Source organism: Orbicella faveolata, unplaced genomic scaffold (genome assembly GCF_042242905.1).
Source record: "Orbicella faveolata isolate gen_17 unplaced genomic scaffold, um_ofav_v1 contig_35, whole genome shotgun sequence".
Classification (NCBI taxonomy): domain Eukaryota; kingdom Metazoa; phylum Cnidaria; class Anthozoa; order Scleractinia; family Merulinidae; genus Orbicella; species Orbicella faveolata.
Window position 1 is genome coordinate 9,721,797 of NW_028301564.1, and position 21,675 is coordinate 9,743,471.

General features: G+C 42.6%; 1 protein-coding gene and 2 pseudogenes across 1 annotated transcript; 1 reads left to right on the top strand and 2 right to left on the bottom strand.

Moving 5' to 3' along the window:
- Positions 1 to 3,010: 3,010 nt before the first annotated feature.
- LOC110058064 (putative serine/threonine-protein kinase DDB_G0280461) lies at positions 3,011 to 4,028 on the top strand. The gene is made up of 2 exons (XM_020764654.2): positions 3,011 to 3,032; positions 3,475 to 4,028. The coding sequence occupies exons 1-2, from the start codon at positions 3,011 to 3,013 to the stop codon at positions 4,026 to 4,028; spliced, it is 576 nt and encodes a 191-aa protein (XP_020620313.2).
- Positions 4,029 to 4,030: 2 nt separating this feature from the next.
- Positions 4,031 to 5,566, bottom strand: LOC110058063 (uncharacterized; annotated as a pseudogene).
- A 2-nt stretch (positions 5,567 to 5,568) lies between these two features.
- On the bottom strand, positions 5,569 to 14,347 carry LOC110058061 (KRAB domain-containing protein 2-like; annotated as a pseudogene).
- Between the last annotated feature and the right edge of the window lie 7,328 nt (positions 14,348 to 21,675).

A 21,675-nucleotide genomic window follows, 5' to 3' on the forward strand; every position in this document is an offset into this window, starting at 1 on the left:
CAGCACTAAACCCACTCTCCACATTCCCAAACGATTCCCGGGATAACCTTGCGTCACTGCAAGACAACCTCCGGGAGGGGGCATCGGCTTCGTCCACACGGGACTCAATGAAATTCAGGCTAAGGTGAATATTCCGCTCAGAGACTTCCATGAAGAGCTTTTTAGTGACTCTGACCAACTCTAGCGAAAACTTTCGCCCTCGAGACTCCAACGCCCCAGTCATCACTTGGCTATAAACAAAAGCATCCACCCTGGAGTTGCAGATGTTGTCCGGGAAGGCTCTTATCGCGTACACCAGCGCCAACATCTCCTTGGAGGAAATATTGGTGTCTTGTCTTCGGCATCCCAATAATCACCAAAGGCAGCATCCTAGGAGGCTTGGTGAATGACACATCCCCAGCCATATCCCAAGGCATCGGTAGAAAGGGAGACGGTATGATGTTTTTCGTCCCTCCACGGGATGGATTTACCCCAGTTGTCGAGAAACCTCGAATAAGAACCCTCTTCCCGTTGGACATCATTTGGGGTCACTGTATCTTTCCCTGCGCGATCAGGTCGAGCCTTACTGATTTCTCTGATAAAAAGTGTTGCTGCTGGCACGGCCAACGAAAAAGATGTGCACTTGCCTCGAAAACGCTGCAGCGTTTTCAATGGTATGGCGTATTTGCTCGAAAGAATGAGCTCCCTAAAAGGGCAAACGACTCCCTCTTGCGCTGTGGTATCAGGAAGGAGTGTTTCTCAGAATCCACAATAAGGCCCCGGTATTCCAAAGAAGTCGTAGGGGCTAGCACAGAATTCTTTATACAAATCGTGTAGCCCAGTTCTATAAGAACAGACAGCGCGACATAGAGAGCAACCTTTGCTGCTTCAAGTCTAAAGGCTCTCGGGCGCTCCTGAGGCAGCTTACACCATGGACCAGTCGCAGTTAAGATCTCCCCATTTAACCGATCGTCGATGTATAACGAGCAAGGAATACCCTGGGATCTCAGGAATCCCATCGCCGCTAAGCCAATACTGTGGTAGATATAAGGGGAGATTTTCCACCCAAAAGGTAGCGTCGTGCATACCGTGGAACATATGCTAGTCTGTCCAATGAGAAAGGAGCATCCCTCATCCACAGGTGCAGGAACTTGGCGTCCACGCAGAGCCGAGGTTTTGAGGGTTCAACTGTCAAGGGCATTACCAACTGCGGGGGGTCATCAGAGCCCACCTTTCCCCAAACTCTAAATGCACCTGTCGTTAGGCGGCGCAAGATCTCCGACGAGATAAAAGCAGAGAAAGACGAAGGGTGGTTGGGAAACACCCTACGAGGAGGCAAGTCTGCTTTGTACCTGGAACCTTTAAAAGATCCAGAAAATGGTCGAGAAAATTCAGGGATGTCCATCTTGCGTCGTATTCACTCCCCAATCCGCTCCCCCTGTGGATACCCTTGGAGAAGTTCCTCCGAGACCTGAGTACTGCGATGAACGCCTCCAACTGAGAAGGTCTGAGGGTTTCTAAGTTGACCAGTATGCAGATCGGGAGCGCCCGACGAAATAACCTCCCTCCAGCAAGACGGTTTTTCATTCTGTCCCCCCTGAACTCCATCAATATCCACCCACGACTGTTCAGCTTGGGCTTGTCTTGGCTTGATTGCTAAAGCCCTCCTCCGAAACTCCACCCAATTACCAGCCTCCGCTGCCGGAAGTTCCAACTTCCTTTTGCAACCTGTTGCCTGAAGAAAAAACGCCAAAAATCGAATCAGGAATCAAACTCAGGCCAGATGAGAGTACAGCCAAACCAAATGTCGGACAAGAAAAAAAAAAGAACCAACAGACGTGAGGAGATACCGATTGGTTCCCGATCAGGAGAGAGCAACATCGACACGCCTACGCAGAGACCGTCTGGTGGTTCACCGTAGTGGTGAACCAGCAGGAGTTACTCGCCCAGATTGGAGACCCATGGATAGGGTGAACATTCCCCTTATAAGCCAACAAGGAGCCCGGGCTTTAAAACCACCCAATATCGAGGTAGGTAGGTCCCTGCCCAGCCTGTAATAACCTTTAGCCTAAACCTACAAGTAGTGTCCATTGACCTGTGAGATACATTTTGCATAACACTCACTAACATTGTGCATGAACAACCTTTATTGCCAGAACAATACTCCTCAAGAGTTGAGGGTCCTGTAACATAATCAAATCAAAGCATGGTGTGTCTCCATCAGCAACGGGCTAAGTCCTAGAAAAAAATGATCAGTTGTTAGAACGATCCTGGGAGACCTGCTCAGTTCGTTGCCTTTTGGCCGGGCTTCAGAATTTGTAGGGGCAGAATCTCTGGAAATGCCCCATCCGGCCGCAGCTAAGACACTTCACACCATCTCGATCCCGACCACGGGATCTTCCCTGTGAAGGGCCAGACTCTGCTACTCTCAGTGCCTTTTCCACTTTTGTCATTGCATCCAGGACCTTTTCATCCTCTTTGTCTCCAAGCAAAGAGCGTAAATAGTGCTTGTATTGGTAATCGGAAGTCCTGGTCTTCTCCTGGATAGCTCGGAGCACTGCATTATAAAACGATGACGTACTTGGGGTGATTCCATTCCTTCGCCAGTGTCCTCAGCGAAACGAGCTGGTCAAGCGCCCTCTCTTTGGAAAATGAAGGGATTCTGATGTACTCCTGGAGCTGCTCCGGGGCACATTGTACTGTCCTCCTCTGCGCATTCTCCAGAACATTCAGCCTACGCATGACATCGGCCATGCCCAGCGCTCCCTAGCGGATCAAGGAAGGAAACCAATGTTACCAACAAGATGGATGACTTAATCTTCTTTGCCTATTACCACTTGGTCACTGTGTAGACACAAAATGTTGTCGCATAAAATCAAGACCGCGGTGTTAAATTCATAGCTTAGGGGGCAACTCAAGCCTCACAGGCATTGAACAAGCCACCCAGATTTCATCCACAAACATAGTAACACGCCCAACAATATGGAAGGCATGTAGACATTTCTTAGCCACACTGGCCACACCGCCACACATGCATTTACTCTACCACACAGGTATAACCACTGCCGCAAAGACTTTAACACAGCCACACAGGTCAATAACCCGCCACACAAGCATTAAAACAGTCACCCAGGCATTAAAACAGCCACATAGATTTAACAGAACCACACAGGCATTCACACAGCCAACCAGGAATTAAGACAACCACACAGGCATTAAACACGACCACACAGGCATCATTAGATGTGGACAAAGTTCTAGGTGATAACACAAAAATTAATGTTAACAAAATTTTAAAAGTATAACAAGCATTTTCCTGCATTTTGCAGCTCAAAATATTAGCTCTCAGTTGCCTAACAGATTTTGGTGTTGCTGTCCATGAAATAACGAGACAAAGGTCTGGAAAGAGGTCCATTGAGCCAACAATTTATTAAATATGTCACGCGTTCAAGCTCGATGTAAAAGGGTCCGAAATATGTCTATATTTTTCAACAGGTATTAAGCTAAGGAGCAGAGGTGACGACATTTTCCTTGCTAAGGACCAAGTGAAAGTTGACGAGAAACATTTCGCAGTTGGTGCGACTTGTAGAACGCACAAGGGCTCTTTAGTTTCCTTTGAAAAATACAACGGCATTCCGGTTGCCCTTAAAGAGTCAGCTGTCGCCGTCTCGAGAGGTACCAAACGTTCTGCACAAAAGGAAGCAGAACTCTTTAAACAGCTTGATCACCAAAATGTCATAAAATTCTATGGCATAGAGAAATCCAGGAACATGCTTGCATATAAATTGATGGAAAAAAGGGTAACCATCGATGGAGAAGTGATACCTGTATACGACGTAAGGATGTTGCTCGATGAGATGGAGGACAACATTCCTCTCTATATTACCCGTAGCGGAGCTGAAGGATTATCATGCTTACATTACAAAAATATCATCCACAGAGATGTAAAAGCAGCCACCTCCTTTATCTCTGGGGGACCAGATAACTCGGAATGGATTATAAAGATCGGCGATTCTGGGGAAGCAAACAACATTAAGGTAAGCAGGTAAGGAAGAAATTATTGTAAATACCTAAGCGTAGTCCTTGTTTAAAGGGCTCAAAACAGAGATGATTTCAAAGATATAAAGTAACTAACAATCATCCCTCAAAACGCTGGAAATTACGTAAATAAATAACCTATATAAGTCTCGGGGGTGAAGTGAAGCATGACAATTCTCCGAGCCCCCCTTCACCAAATCCTGTATCCGCCCCAGGTAAGGGCATTTGCGCTTCGTTTTGACAATCAGCGGGACAGATAACTTTCAATCCCGTTTCTCCTAAGCTTGATACTATCGCCACCGGGATTTGGAGCATGTTGATGAGGTCCCATAAAGCAATCCAGTCACCCCATTCACCGTCCATAGCCATTCTTCTCAGATAAGTGTCCCATGCACTGAGATTGATAAATTAATTGAAATGAGTTCATTCATTGAAATGAGTTCCGTCCGGGGTGGCTGGATTACTTCTGAGATAATTCACCAGGTCAGAGCGTAGTTTTGTGACACTCTGAGATACTCTTCCGAGGCGAACTGTCTGGTCATGCATTGCATGAAACAAACAGTTGCCATCTTTGGGGGTTCGGGCCTGGCGATAAGCAAGTCCTGCATTTCCCACCTCTTAGTCCAACCGGTTCTTTGGGGGTTTGTTGTTGTCAGAAGCTTGCTGGCAGTCTGCCATCCACCGGAAAACTTCGGACAAATCGTTTTCAATGCGAAAAGCTGATGCAAGATTTAACAAATCGCTCGCCCTTTCATCTCGAGGCTCTCCGTTGAGAGTAAGGCCGGAATGGTTGCCTCTCGACAACAGTAAGTGTTTTGCAAAAAGTCATGTAAATACTCCACAATCGGTATCATTCTTTTGCTTGGGACATCGAGGTGTGGACTCGTCCCAATTATCTTCCTAGAAGAGAGTTTTATCCTCATCAGAAAGCCACTGAAGTTCCTTTCTGATAAATCCTTCTTTGATGGTATCAAAAATTGTTCGGTACGTTGTTGTAGTGCATCTAGCGGAATCGTAAATGCAAAGGCATACATTAAGAACACTCATAAGGACCAGCAGCCAGTGGTTCTCAGTAGGAAGGTTTACTGGAACCATTAATTGTCCACATTCAAAAAGAGCCTTGTGCCTATATGTTTGGAGTATGTAGATGTTTCGACCGGTCGCTGCAATGAAGGATAAAAGTAGGCACTTGCAAATCCCCGATTCCCTTCTCCAAATGCCCGATTCTTTCTCAAAAAGTCAAAATACAAGTTACCAGTGTCACCATTGAGCTTTTCCGACGAGATTATTTGATCGATGCTGGCTTCTAACGAACTGGTGTTGTCTGTTTTTGCTCGCTTCGCTGGTTGGCCTGGGGAATATAATTAGCATTTTGTCCGCCACTGTCACTCTTTGCTTTTTGCTGCCGGTCATTTTCTTCTTCTTTTGTTACTGAGGTAACATCATCTAGTTTAAACCACCCCGTTTTGCTCTTAAGTGTCACGGGATCACTGTAGCTGATACAGTACTTGTGCACAGAATGATTAGCCTCAAGGATTACCCCTTCACAGGTGTGAGATCACCATTGTTGCTATTAATTAAATCAAACTTTTTTTCTCGTTCCACGTTCTGTGTGAGCGCTCGTTTTTACCTTAGATCTGGGGACTGTATGCGGAGCTTTTAACTATGCGAATGTTTGGCGTTTCATAAACAGTATTTACTACTCCCTTAAATTCTAGACCTTGGTCGCTTTGCAAAATTTCTGGAGGGTCGTCTTCGATGTAAATGTCTAAAAGATGTTCGCCGCTTCATTAGTCTACTTTTGTTTAAAGAGGGCGTTAGAAAAGAAATCTACTGAAAATGTCAATAACAGACATACATAATAAGTATCACCGTCTATCGTGCCCGACATGCTAACAAGGTCCACTTGATGCCTTTCTTGTACTTTTGATGTCCTGATTTACCGGAGAGGCGCCTTATTTTGAAAAAGGGTCTAACTTTTTGTTGCTGCTTTATTGAATTTAGACTGCGTTGGATGATTCGACGTGATAACCCACAGTAAGTTTGAGACATTTGTTTGCTCAATTTTTTTTCCCGTTCGTCTCGTAGTACTCACTATCCACATGCTGAGAGACCTTTTTAATTTCCGATAAACCCTTTGCCTTAACCCTTTGTCACCTTTCTTAGGCCAATCGTGCAGTGACTTATCTTCAGTTAAGATGCTGTATAGTGCATCGTAGACGTCATCGTCCAAAGGCAGATTTTTTCTTTGAGGCTAAGGGTTGGGAACGTTTAGTCTGTTAAATTCGCAATTTATTTTTCTATTAAAAAAATCCACCCTTCTAGGACAATTGACGAATATTGACTCTGAAGGATAACTATCCTTGGGCGGCTAGCTTTACAACTACCCATGATCAGTCCATGAATGATCTGACGAAGTTTCAAAATTGTAACGCGGTTAAAAGTTGCGTGACCAGACATCCCTAAATTTGGGTAACGCTAAATATAGGAACCTGAAACTACGAGCTGTATGGCAGTCGATCATCGAGTAAAAATCGTACCTGTTTAGGTCTATTAAATTTTCAGGCAAAAATAAAGTTGTTGCCCAGGAGCCAGGAAGAAAATAATTTTCTGCTACTCTGGGTACAATTTTTACGGAGAGAGCTGAACAAGACTTTTAATTTCAAAGGGTAATGAAATTTTTATTTATTTTTTACAAGTATGTAAAGAGTTGATAGTGTCTATCTACGTCCTTCGAAAAACAAGAAGAAGCAACGGTGAAATACTACTACACGTAAAATGATAAAAAAGTGAAAGTAAGCGATAACAACCAATATTTGGGTGTCATCATGACGCCATTTTATTAGGGTCATTGTAAAAAATCTGCGAGTCGTGCTTCATAATCACTTTGATCATTTGCAGTCCAATTTGGGGATCATTTGCGGTCCTGGGGCCCGTTTCTCGAAGGTCCCGAAAATTTTTCGCAGCCGGGAAGCCATAGCAGCATCTCTAACCTTATGATTACAGAGCTGTTTTATTCACGTATTCTTAACATGAACACAGGTTCCCTTCATACAAGAAGTTTTAGGCTTATACACCTCTCCGTTTTTAGATACAGATGAACTAAAAATGGCTTTACGGGCCCGAAAAGTTTCCGAGGCTTTCGAGAAACGGGCCCCTGGGATCATTTGCGGACCCGTACAGATCAGTGTTGCCAGGTAGGAAAATAGTTGTGTCATTTACAACAAAATATGCTGTTCCTCGTCAAATCAATCCCAGAATTCTCGAGCTAAGCATTAGAAGAAGCCAAAACAACTTTAGCATTGTCTTCATTTTTTGTTAGCTGCGAAGAAAAAGACTATTATCGTGTCGTTTCGGCAGGACACCTCGGTTTGACTGCCGCTCGTACTGCGGGCACGGCCACCGTAGACGTCAAGCAAATCACTTTTTCCTATTTTAGATTCGGAAGGTATAATAAAACACTTAATGACTGGCCTATCGGGAAACAGTGAGTTTTGTTTTCCCGTGAACCTCGATGTTACCCGAGGCGTTTCCCGATAGGCCAGTCATTAAGTGTTTAATAGCCTAATGATCGAGTATGACCCACAAGAAAGATTTAACTCAATTTTAGCCCCATGAGGAAAGCATCGGTTGTCGTCTTATCACCGAAGTAGCCCTGTCGTACGGAAATTAGCACTTGGATGGGTAACCGACTTGGAATACCCTTCGTTTAACTTTTTTTTCGTCAATATATTGCCCTTTTTTCTTACTATTTTTCAGTTTGACAGTTTCTCAAGGTTTGAACTTTATGAATCAAAATACCAAAACTTTTATAGGCTCAGTATACACACTCGATGCAGTTCTACTTTGGCGGACATTGATTCCGTGAATTGACTTCATTATACTCTTCCAAGAAACGAAACGAGGAAAAACAGATTATGTTTCCTTGAACTAACAAATTCGTGAACTAGACTGAATAAGCAAAACTTACCAATGAACACACCCGCCGCCTTCAGTGAGACCCCAGAAATGAGGTAGCAATAGGTCGTTTTCACTGTCGCGCAGTGAAACAAAATAAATCAAAAGTCATGCGGTGCATGAAGTCAAGAAGATGCCATCTTATAAAAGATAAATAAAGGAAAAGAAAGTCTTAGGTCGCCGGCTCTTAAGTTTTGGATCTCAGACCTTTTTGACGTCACGTGAAAACCATCTATACTGGGCTTTCGAGATTTAACTTATTTTTATAGGCTTAAATAGTGCATCTCGTAATTCTCGACAAACTCATGGACTTCCATAGCAGAAATCGGCACTGAACCAGAAAACAAATTTATGCAGCTAGCTTCCATATTTGACTGTCTGGACTGAAATACCGTGTTTAAATAAAGATTATGTAAGCATAAAGGGACCGGTCATTATGTGTTGCATGGGGGGGGGGGGGGGGGCGGGGCGCGGAAGATTTTGGGGAGATCACATGGTTTTTAGGTGAACGGGGGATCAGCCTTAATTGAAAGGCACTAAGCGGGGGGGGGGGGGGGCGGTGGGATCAATTTATTACCTTTTTTATTATCTGGTATTTATTTTAGCTTTTTTCTTGTTCAGACAAGATATAATTTAATATAATGACATAATGGTTGTGCTTAAGTATAACACGTGATGCTCGAAAATGTTTAAGTTTGCTAGTTTAAATGTCGACTAAGCTCCATGTTTCAAATTCTTTAGAGTCATCGAGAGGCATCCCCGCAATGGGAACGTTCGATAAGCGTGGCGGTACACCGTCTTGTCACTAAGCAACATCAACAAAAGCAATAAATATATACAAATATTTAGTGTGAGTGCTTCGTCCCCCAACGCTTCTTTGTCAGCCTCTTGGACGCCTCCCTCTACCGATTCTTGAACAACTTGTTCCAATGACTCTTTGATATCTCCCTCTGCCAACTCTCGGATGGCCTCCTCGTCCGATTTATCAGCCTCGTCCGAGCCTGACACACAATGTTTTTTTCGTTTAAACTGGCTACTATTACCTGCATGTTACGGGCAATGCTTATATTAAAAACGCCTTTTTTCTAGGAAGCATAGCAGAGGGTCGAGATGAAGACGCCTGACCAATTTCCCAGTTACCTCAACGTTGATAGTTGCGACGCTTGTAAAACTATTGTTATTTATGATTGCATCAAACACTTCTCCAGCCAGCTCTCTGGAGGTGAGTCTTTCGAGAAACAAGTACGTCTTCTGTTGTTAACGCTCCTCCTTTAATTTTTTCACCTTTCTTTTCTCTTTTTTTTTTCTGCGCGATTGCCGATCTTTCCCAATGCGAGATGCAAACTTCCTTTTCAGGTTTATTAGGGTTGTTGTCAGTTTATTCATACTCGTTTAGTAGTCCGGCGGCACAGCTTTTGAATTGTACGATTTTGGATACAAGCACCAAACTTTGCAGGATTATGTGCATTCCCATACTGATCAATTCCTAATAAAGTGCCAATTCCAATTCCCTAATTCCAGCTAGTTAGCGATAATTAGGGTTTTCACTGATTAGACCCCCCGCGAAGATCTTTTTCTTGTTCTTTTTCGAGAATTTATTCACGTTTTTCCTTTATGTTTTCACGTTATTAATGCACTTATGATTGGAATTGTCATTTTTTCTCCCTTCTTTATTCAAGCAGAGGTAATTTTCCAGCGAAAAATATTAATTGAATGAAAGCCTTAATTTGCATAAATCTGCATTTCCTCTTGTTGCCTTTTCTCTACATTTCGATCTGTTGCTCACGAGTTATTCCATTTGAGTCTAATATCTAACCTAACATGATTGACATGACTTCCCTTGAGGCCAACTGATATCACCTGGGTTGTCTAGCAGCGCCGGTCAACCGCGGGCGACAACATAAGAATGGAAAAGTCATCAGAAAAAAGAAAAACGTAACTGCCAATCTAGTACTACAGCTGAGTTGATTTCACACACACAAAATTCTAGAACGCGACTCGAGAAAAGAGTTTTGCAAAAGGCGTAGCGGCAGAGTGGCAAGAGATACACTCTATGCGTGTTATTGACTGCTGACACCCAAGTTAAAGAGGTATTGCCAGTGTCTGACGAAGACATAGGATAACTGGTGTTTTTACGCTTCCTCTGCGGAAAACGATGGCAATGTGATGTGTTTAGAACGCACAGCTATCATAGTACGTTACGAAATGCTCAGTAGAACATTCAAAGCCACCGGACCTTTCCCTCAGAACTGCCAAGAGGAATCATTACCCCAGACTTTGTTGGCATCGGTAACCATTTTCCTTGCGGGACAAACGCTAAATTCCAGTCATGAAGCCCGCCAGGAAATCCAAAGAATGCCCTCGGCATGTCAAAAGTCAAGAGACTGCGTGGCACCAAGTTAAAGTGCAATTTAATTAAATCAGACTTTCGACGTGTCAGAGAGGTTTTTTCTCTTTCTTTCTATTTTCGGTGAGGTTGTGTTGTGTTGTGTTGTGTTGTGTAAAAAGGGTAATCTTACGACTCGTATAAAATGCGAAAAAGTCTCTTAATTAACTTGAGTATTTTTGAGCAAAAATTCCTCTTGGGGGTTGGAAGGGCTATGAGATCGGTGAGTGAGGGAGTTATGCATGTGCGCGTGTCACACCAATCACAGTGCGGGTTGTATTAAAGAACGAATCAAATTGCCTGTTAGAAAATAAGATGGTATCTACATTAATCTGGAGACGTGTCAGATTACTGTAGTTTGTTCAGTGAAACATTTTATAGCTTACTATTTGGCTCTCTTACCATGACCGATGTAACATTGCATGTACATCATAAATTCCCAGTTTCTTTCTTGCTGTACATCACAACCAAACAAAACTTGTCAAATTAACCAAACCATTACTGTAAAAAGCTCCAAGAATGCTCCTATCCCCGACACTTCACAAAAAAAAAATCTCTTGCACGCCTTGCGTGCCTATGTTTGCTCTGTTTCACCGAGAAATAGTTAGCAGTAAATGTGGTTCAAAAGTGAACATTGGAAATATTGAAAAATCAGGGCAATACTGTCTTAATGAAAACATTAATCATTCTCCCTTTATCAAATGAGATAAACAGAAACGAGTTTTGAGTTTTGTTGCAAAATGGCATTTTCAGGTTCTGCTTATAAGGACGTACATGTACAAGGACACGTTCATGACATTTTCGATGGAAGTTTCCGATGTAAAAATTCCGTGATATGCAAAGTCTAGGCGATATTTTCATTTCAAGTTGCAACAAGGCGGCGAGGAAACATGGGTTATTTTCCTTTGTCGAGGGAAATTAGAGAAAATTAAGCAAAAAGAGAGGAACACACTTCCAGCTCATGTAACCACTGTAGGTATGCCGATGGTGAAGTATCCACAGTGAACAATATCTAGTTCCATTGCAGCCTTAAGTTTCACTGGCATTAAAAACATTGAAAATGATTGGAAGAAAAACTAGCCTGCGAGAGCATCCGGCTTTTTGGCTCTTGGTTTTTTTTTTTTGCATGAAACAAGAGCAGAAAAAAACAGATGCCCTTTCACGCTAAAGAAAAACACAAGCGACTAGATTGAGCCACGTGTTTATGAGCTAGGCGCAATTCAACCGGAAGTCCGATATTTTCGAACTTCAAATCGGATCTCTCCAGGGTCGCTCGTTTCCCGACCGCTGGTTAAGGGGAACGAACACTCTTGGTACGAGCCTGCTAGCATTCCAGTGGAAAACACCAACCAGTCTGTCCGCAAGAACAATTTGTGATATTACCGGAGATTTCGATCTTATCTGATACTCAGTGCGTGTTTACCGACCAGTGCGTAATGTTAGCAATTTTGACCTTCAGGTTTGATTTGTGATACTTAATAAACAATTACACCGAGGCCTCGTCCACACTACGCCAGAGCAATTTGAAAACGCAGCTTTATTTCTACGGTTAGGTCTTCCGTCCACACTAATTCGCCACGAAAACGGGCGCTCTTCAAACGAAAACACTGCCGGCTTTGTGTTTTAATGTGGACGGAAAACATTTTCAAAATGGAGCTTTTCCAAAACGATAACGTCACGATTTCCTCAAACACAAATCCAAAATGACCGGTGATTGTTGCGTTTTCAAATTTCTCCAACGAAGTGTGGACGGAAAACATTTGATATGTTTTCAGAGTGATTAACACTTTTTTCAAATTTCTCCAGCGTAGTGTGGACGGGGCATGAGTGTTTGCAGGTTCCAGGGTAGCCATTCAAAGTTAACGCTTACATCCTGCGTGAACGCCTCCAGATAGACTTGCCACAAGTAGACTTCTATAAAATGAAGTCGACTTGTTCCGCTTGCTCGGATTCAAATTTAAAATTTGTATCATTTTTGGCACGAAAACATGGATGTGACGTAATGATTCACAGCCTACCCCTAATTCACTGGAGTTTTTTTTTTTTTTGAAATATTTCAGAGCGAGCGTAAGCAGAAAAATAAACCATAAGCCCAGTAACCACAGCCATGTATAAGATCAGATGTTAAGACATCGTTTATTTAAAGTTCAACAAATGACGGGCCAAAATTTAAAAAAATCAACAAAACTGAAGAACTCAACTTGAGGTGTATTATAACTTATGAGAAAACAAGAAATTATATTTTTTCTTTGCCGCGCGACAAAAACCGAGAAAATTGAACACGCAAAAACGAGTTAATTATTGACTTGGGAGGACAAAACGAAACCGAAAACAACAAAATTTCGGGTAACCCGAAAACACTGATCCCCGGTCCGCGGACCCCCACAACGGACCAGGTCCGAGGACTACCCTACGGACCGGTCCATGGACTACCCCTACGGATCCCCTCTACGGACCACCCTAAAATAGTGTAAAAATAATAAATAAAGATTTCACTTATGGGTTGTCTAATTCAGACTCGTGTCGGTGATTTTTCAAGTGTTACACTGTGCAAATGTAACAGACTTGGGTTTTTAACACCCCACCCCCCCTCCCCCCCAAAAAAATGCCTAAAAGCTGTTTTCAGCGTAAGGAGATGCCGATGGTAAGAAGGAAAGTTCTTACCTTCTATTCGTGGCTCAATCTGGCGATATAAGATATATTTTTAGGCCGTTTATTCTTGTTTGTATCTGTTATTTCGCTGAGTAATTTGTAAAGCCTGGAACGAGTTCACGAACCCACTGGAAAATGGGCTGAACAAAATGGCAGAGGGGAAAGAACACAAATTTCGAGGCTTCTCGGAGGCTTCCCCGTACGCGTCATTCGTATACTTTATGGCCACAGCAAAGGAAATGGCAGTGTGTAATTATATAAATTGCACCCCAGCCTGAATCCAGGTCTGCCCAATTAGACAATGTAACGTTCGAAATTTCGCCGTCACGAGTAATCTATTAGACAACCCGTAACTGAAATATTTATTTATTGTTTTTATTATATTTTGGGGGCTGGTCCGTAGAGGGGGACCTTGGAGGAGTCCGTGGACCGGTCCATAGGTAGTCCGCGGACCGGGGGTTCAGTGTTTTCAGGTCACCACAAAATTTCGATTCTTTTACTATAGCGGATAACATTTGAGAAAACACCGGAAAATAACAGCGAAAAGACATATCTAAAGTACGATTTAAAAACAAGAAATCAGTTTAAAATTTCTTCGGGTGCGACAAATAATGCAGCGCAGAGAAAGAAAGATGAAAGTTGTAAATAAAAAGACGACAAAAACAAGCCAATTATTTTGAGATAAATCGTATTTCAACTGTGCTAAATTAGTGCCCATTTAGTTCTTTTCTCAGGAGTTTTATAGTAGCTGAATAAAACTAAAAAAAATGCAGTTGAACGAAGCGAATAAACTAAACAAACACGGCCGCGAAGGTCGCCGTCATTAAATATGCAGAAATCCACGGTGCAAAAATACTGTTAACTTTAAAAACCTAAAATTCCCAAACAAAGGTAACCAAATGAAAGAAACATGACAGGAAGTTCAATAACAATAAAGTTTCATTCAAGATGAGGCAAAAAAAAAAACTATCTAAAAGCAAAAAAATGTTCAAAATTTCGCAGACGTGCTTCGCTGCGTGACAGCATGTTCAAATTAACTCTTTACGCTAAAGCGAAAGCTTGAGTTTTTATCGGCCGTGGCTTTAGTCGTCGTTCAAAAATTTGAATTAAACTTCGAAGTAATACTGTACGTTACCACTTTTGTTTCCTAAAGTCCAGGAAGCTGCTTTAAATCCGCGATCTGTATTTAAAACCCACTTGAAAGCGCACCGACTTTATAAACACAAGGTTGTATTTACCTTCAAAAGCATCCTTAATTTCCGTGTCAGAACTTTCTGGCCCTAAAACTATAGCTTTGACTCCTTTCTCGTTCAGGCTGGACACCTGGTCTTCCATCAAGGAAATCAAAGGAAAAATAACAAGACAAACTGTCTCAACAACTTCTCTTTCACCATGTTCAAAAAAGTCCAACACAAACGGCCTAATGTGGAATGTTAAACTCTCTTCAGATCCAGTCGGTGACCGCGACGACTAATGTATCCTTCAACTACTACGTTGATTCACTCCGATTTCTTCGAAACCAAGCCTCTTGAACAAAACATCTTGTTTCAGCTTACCAGTGTTGTGTGTAGCTTGCGAAGAGCCCCGGTGCAAAACGTGTCACGAAGACCTGCCCTCAAAACAAACGTCACGACTCTAGTTGCCGACGAATGAACACATGTGACCTCTAACTTTTAAAAAAGGCACTGTCGAGCGTCAGAAAAATCCACGAATGCCAAATATACTCACTGACAGTTGCTCGATGAAGGACAAATTATCCTCCAGACAATCCTGGTACAGACTCGAGCCCGTCGAGTTATCAGCGGTTTAATCAATTCTTTTATTGTTTGCTTTTACCATAGTACGTATGTATTGATCGCGTAGCACAGAAGGAATTGGGGAAGACTGCGCGTCGAAAGGTTCCACGACCGACTCCGGGTAGACGGCGAATTGTTTTTTTTTTTCCCCCTTTCTTTTTTCGTTGTTTTTAGCGATACAATAAATAAATACTCTGTGTTTATATCATTTCGCCCGCTATATGCGCATTTACCATGCCGTAACCGTACTTCAACGACTTCCGTTTCTGTAAAATCCATACGAAGTCCGCATTCAGTGAGAACTTGTGCTGCTCAACGATTTTACGATCCTCCATGTTCTCATTTTCTAAAATTTTGACCTTTAAAACAGCTTGTTTTGGTTAAAGATGAACAGCAATTTAAAAGTAAGCAGCGAGCGTACCTCATTTGCATAATGTTTACAGCCCATCGAGCGAGCGACACATTTTCCCATAACTCACGATAACTCGTGTTGCGCATGCGCAATTCACGAGTTAAAAACGGAGAAACGTATACGGCTGAAACTTTTTTGTATGAAGGGAACTTCTCTTCATTTTAAGAATATGTGAATAAAACAGCTCTGTAATCGTAAGGTTCGAGATTTTGCTATGGCTTTACGGGCCCGAAAAGTTTCTGGGGGTTTCGAGAAACGGGCCCCAGCCCCTGTACCTGCCGCCTAACTACACATCTCGGTAGACAGGGGCAGATGCAGCCACGACAGCTGTTAGCTGTAAAGTGCTGGGCCATTGTCGTTGTAAAAAAGAACTGCGACAAAAACGATATGTGTTACTACCCTGCCTTTATTGTTGTAAATAGTTTCCGAAAAACCTTTGAGAGGATGATGTATCTTGTCTTGTCTTTGTATGTGTGATGGCCAATGCATTCGTGACTAAGTTTATTGTGATACGGAAATTTAAGAACACCTAAATATCTGTAGGTTTTATTGCAGATAATGGTCTAACCAACCGTAGGCCCATCGGCAAGACGCAGAGCTTTCTTTTATTTTCAGCGAATGTGGGATTTGAATTTTTCGTTTCCATGGCAACACGTAGTTAAGGGCAACGTGCCGTAGGATTAAACAAATTGAACTTGGTAAGTAAGTTGGAAGCATTGAAATGAAAGTATTTGCCAATAAACTAGAAAATGAACAGGAGAAATTCATGAATTTTAATAAATTGTGGTTTCCATGGAAACCAATGGACGTCCAACTTGGCACTATACCTGAAAATGCTCGTATTGGTGACTGCTATCAATGTGCCAAATTTTATGCTTGTATCAAAAAGCGCACAATTTGCCTGAAATTTCGAGTTATGCCGCCGGACTATAGTAAGGGACTGTTTCAAATAGCCTACTTTTCGTGACATTCCCTTTCACGCTCGCTGAATAAGAGATGGAGAAATGCTCCGCAACCAGAAGTTGAACGTTTCACTAAAGATCGAAAACGATAGCCAGTACTCAAAAGCGAAAACCAAAATTTAAGCTAGCAAATCCTAGCCACCAAAAACATAAGACAAAGGGCTATGCAATTTTAAGGGAGGAGAGCGTGAATAAAATATCCAAAACCTGCCAGCTCTTGAGTGGTAAGAAACAGGATAAAATGCTAGGGATAAAGGCACACGATTAAGGAGAAACAAAAAGGTGTAGAAAGAACCCACCCAAGGGATGCCAGCCTGAGCGTCAGTAATCCGGCTAGGGCATTAGACACCCTTTCAGGCTACTATGGGAAAAGAGGAAACGATGCAGCAGCACGTGCACGAAACATAAATCCAAGGTAATTGCACAAGTGACAAGAACATAGGTGTATCAACTAAAAGCAAAACAATGGGAACATATTACTTAATAATATAAACCAAGAAAACAAACGTGTATTAGTAAAAATGACGCCGAGCCAAAGGAATTGTGCTGCACAAGTCCAGCATTTGCGAGGCAAAGCAACCTCGACAAAAACATCACTGAATAGTACAAAACATAATAAAGCGAGCACCTAAACGGAGCAGAGGGAACAGCACTGCACAAACCCAATGGTTGTGAGGCAAAGCACGCATACAACAACATTACTGAATACAACAAAGCGTGCAAACTAAAGGGAGCCGAGGGAATAGCCTGACGTTTGTTAGGCAAAGAACGCAAACAACATTACTGAATATAACAAAGCGTGCAAACTAAAGGGAGCAGAGGGAATAGCACTGCACAGACCCGATGTTTGTGAGGAAAAGCACGCCTACAAGAACAATGCTGAACATAACAAAGCGTGCAAACTAAAGAGAGCAGAAGGAATAGCCCGATGTTTGTGAGGCAAAGTACGCATACAAGACCATTACTGAACATAACAAAGCGTGCAAACTAAAGGGAGCATAGGGAATAGCACTGCACAGACCCGATGTTTGTGAGACAAAGCACGCGTACAGCGTTATGGGTAGCCTTGCCATGGCAAAGGATATCATTAACGATTCCAGCGGTATTATGGACACTTCTCGGCACTCTGTCAATTCTTTCCTGAAAACCTCTCCTGCTGCCTTTAGCCGAAAGATTAGGCGTAGCCATCGGTACTTGCCCCAGGGTGTATTAAAGGTTGTCAGGAAACTGCTCTCTTTGTCAAGAGGGAAGTGCCAATACCCCGACTTCGCGTCAAGCAAGCTGAAATACTTCGAATCTGCTAGCTCCGGTAGGATGTCATCAACTGTTCTGCTGTATCACTCATTCCTCTTTATCGCTTGGTGGAGATCCTTTGGGTCAAGACATAGCCGTAAGGAACCATCTGGTTTCTTAACTGGGACGATCGAGTTAATACACTCAGTGTGCTCTCTTACTTCTTTAATGACTCCAAGCTGTGTTAATCAGCGTACACATACACATCATGTACACATCAGCGTATTCCTACGGTAAGTAATCCTTAGTTGTGGGCAATGAGTGTGTCTTCCATTGATAGCTATCCTCTCTTGAGTACGCCTTTGGATCACTGGCATTACTGGATCAGTGCATTTCTGAACTCTTGGAATTACTGGACCATTAGTGGTTTTCGCGGGCTCTTCCACGAGTGTCTTGAAAGACCTATCTGCCTTAGCTTGGACAGCAGGTTCCCGGATCTCAGGGAAACTGACGTATTCTATGACTAACACTTGCTTCCTGCCTAGGATCATGTGACCGTTGCTGTCTGCGACTTCGCACAAAACTCTGAATATCTTGTTACTGTGGTGAAGGTAGACAATGCAGGACCCAAGGATTTCCACTGGACTGTCTTTGTAGAGGCCCCGTTAGGGGGGGTGCCCATGTCCCCTGTCTGAATTTCACAAGCGGCTATGTCGGCATTTCGCAAGATTCTTATGTCGCCTGTCGGAATTTCGTCTTAGAGGAATTGTGTCAGGGAATTCGACCTTGTTCAATTGAAACGAAATTATACACGCGCATAATACATCATAATACCTTTGTCTATTAAAAAACTGACAATACGAAGACAAACATCAGGAGAACAAAAATCAATCAAAGTTTGACTGAAGAAGTCGCCTGTTCTAGCCATATTTTGCCAAACGAAAAAATAATAATAATAAGATAATTTGAAAACCGAGAGCAGAGTGACTTTCAGTTTTTGTAAGTGCAGTTTAGTCAATCTCGATCCGGCATGGCTAGACTAGTAATGACCGCAATAAATAACGAGTCGATGTGACACTACCAGTTAAAAGTGAGTGCCTTGTATCAAATTTGACATGATAGTAGTGTAGAGAATATTAAAACATCAACTGAAGTCACTGAAGACACAACAGCAATGGAGTAATAATTGTGTATATTTTGGGGCCGTCTACGCTATTATTTGAAAAGCTCTAGTCAGAGGTCCAAACGGTCTGGGCGCATGACACTCCTTCCAGATGATGTACACAAGGACCTTCTGCCAAAGACCACGTCTGCTTGGCCGCTTTCATCTTCGGAGTCAAGGTCGCTGGTCTCCTTGCAACTTCCTTTGTCTGACAGAAAATCTTCCACTTCATTTTGATATCTAAGAAATGTCTCCTACGACATCTCTGTCAGTTTGACAAAGTTGTCTCCTCTTTGAAAATGCCCTACGTTCACTTTGCCCGCTATAGCATCTCGGTGAATTAGTGCTTTTCCTTTCAATGTAAAAAGAAGACAATCTTTAAATGAGGGAACAAATAACTGAACATCACAAAAGTTAGTTTGTTCCTCGTCGCTTATGTCAGCTTCAACAGTTCCAACAAGGAAGGGTCCTTTGTCGAAAGTTCCACGAATGTGATCACGTTTCACTATCAACACACTATTGGCTTCGAATAAAATGTTTGTTTTCGAATAAAATGAGGCTCAAGCTGCGTCTCTGTGTTTCTAGAAGCAACAGATGCGGCGAGGTCATCAGTAGCGGAGAAATCTAAAGGCCTTGGTTGAGGACCTGGTGTTGAGTATGCAAACAATGGAAGAGTGCCGACATTGTCTTTGGTACTCTGGTTCAGGACGGTTAGTTGACGAACTGGTTTACCAAAGCTGTCCCTCCAGTCTCTCATTAACCTCTGATCATCTTTTGCCATTTCTACTGATGGTGGAACAGAAGACAAGGATGGCAGGTCTCGAAATGGGAGTTTCATCTCATCCGGTACTTCATAATAAGAATGTGGGGAAGTGTACTAGACAAAGCCACTGTCAGTGAGTTGCTTCAATGACTCGCGAATGGTGGGCGCAAATAGATTTGCAAACTCCAAGGCAGTCGGCATGTCGTTTCTAGAGCGCATTTGGCTGAAAAAGTTGGGATCCATAAACACCGATGACCCAATTGCTTTGTACGCCACTCGTTCGTTGCCTGTATCCGCAACAAAAACGATGCCACTGGTATATGCTACACCATTGGGATGCTTCAGTGACTTTGAAATCTCGGTCACATGACTGGGTAGTAGAGGCAGGCCAGAAATAGTTTAGATTTTTTGTTGTCGGTGATGAACAAACTACCATAATCACCAACACAGACACCAGTAGGATTCTCAGTCACACCTTTGGAGTTTCCTTTATAAAGGCGAAAGGTCTCTGAGATGATGGCCTGCACAAGGAGTGGTTCCTTACGGATGACATCTCTCACCGATGGCTTTGCCATGAGAGGCATGGATTCTACCGACTTTCGGTCCCGATTTCTTACCGCACTGAGTGTGACTTCTTTACGCATCTGACGTCTGATGTCATCATCTTCATCGTTATGAGTGGCCGTATTTATAGACTTCTATTGTAGTGTCGACTGTTAGTTTCGAGCTATCTACTGTGGACACTGTGGCGGACGCACTGTCGTTGACGGAATTCTTGTTGGCAAAGTGAGCCATAGTCATCTGAATTGATTTCGGCCTCGACTCTTGCTTCCGTTTTTTCACTTCGCAGACATCTGATTGTTCCTCGTCTGAGTGGTCTACACAACTCCTTTTTCTTTTTCTATCTTTCCTGTTGTAATCGTTTGCTAGAGTAATGAAAGACAATTTATGACTGATTATTTTCAGGCACTACTTAAAGGAGTGTTGCGTGACCGCAAATACCAGATACCCCAGAGGCGATCAGAGGCGTCGGAGATCTGTAACCAGACCTGACCACAGTCTTCCTTCAATGCCATGTGTTTCTTTTGTTTCTTAATACTAACGCAATTTCCAAAGCTTTGTGACAAATCGACTTTTTTTGTTTTGATCGCAACGTAATTGTCCCATCAAAACTAGTAACGTTCGTTTTTTTAGAATTCATAAGTTTAAAATACTTCAGAACTCGAATTTTCCTGGAGTTGTTGGACATTAGATTCTCAATTTTTTCCCGTGTCTACCCCCCAAAAACATCTAAGATGACGTCAGAAACCGTGAAACGGTTTATTTAATCTTTTTACCAAATTTTCCCTTGGTAAAAACGTTCCAAGGAAAATACTGAAAATCTGACGAAACGTTAATGAACGGAAGACTCTCCCTTAACGGTTTCCGTACGGGTTACTTGGTCTGCCTGGATCAAATGTATAAGTTGATGACCTTTGATCCCTGTTCATGGTCATTCATGACAGATCCGGAATTTTGCGTGTTGTGAAACCATTTATTCTATAATTTATGGGTTAGCGCTGACTCATGGCCACGATAACTGGGAATGATATAAGACATATAAGAGCAGTAACCTCGAAGACTAGTAACATTCCGCTAATTTTCATTGACGTTATCATTCTTTTAATCTGAAGATTTACACTCACCTGGTCTCTCTCTTCTTTCTGACTTTTCGCGCTTTTTTTTCTTTCTTGTGCTTTTTGACCTTTTTGTGTTTGCCCATGTTGATGCCGTCAGTGACCAGTCAGTGGCACCTGATAGTGACGTATTTAAAGAAAGAAGAAATGATCGGAATTCGCTTGCAAGTAACGACAGTAACACGAACGCGACAGTAAAATATCTCGAACAGATGACAGAAAGATGGAGCGCGCGCGCACGTGGGTCTAGCCTCCTACCCAGATGCTCTTTGGACTCGTCATGCAATCCTCCTGTCGTGACGAGCCCTGGTTGGTTAATTAATTTTTAGTTTTTGTTAATTAATGTCATTAATGACGTTAATACAAATTATTTTAGTCGGTAAAATGAGACGTATTTATGACTTATTGTATTGGTTTTATTGAAACGTTATTGACGTTATTGTTTAAAACATTCACTGCTTTCACAAATCCGAAATTCGCTGTCGGTCTATTTTGACATTGGTGTCGCTTTCCCTATTTCGCTGGAGTAGTCTGTCATTTGTCGCCAATTCGTAGCTCTCGTGTCGCCGTTTCAAGGCCATGTCGCTTGTCGGAATTTACCCCTAACAGGGCCTCAATGTTTAGTTGCTCAAAATTGGGGCAAAATCTTTCGAAGATGG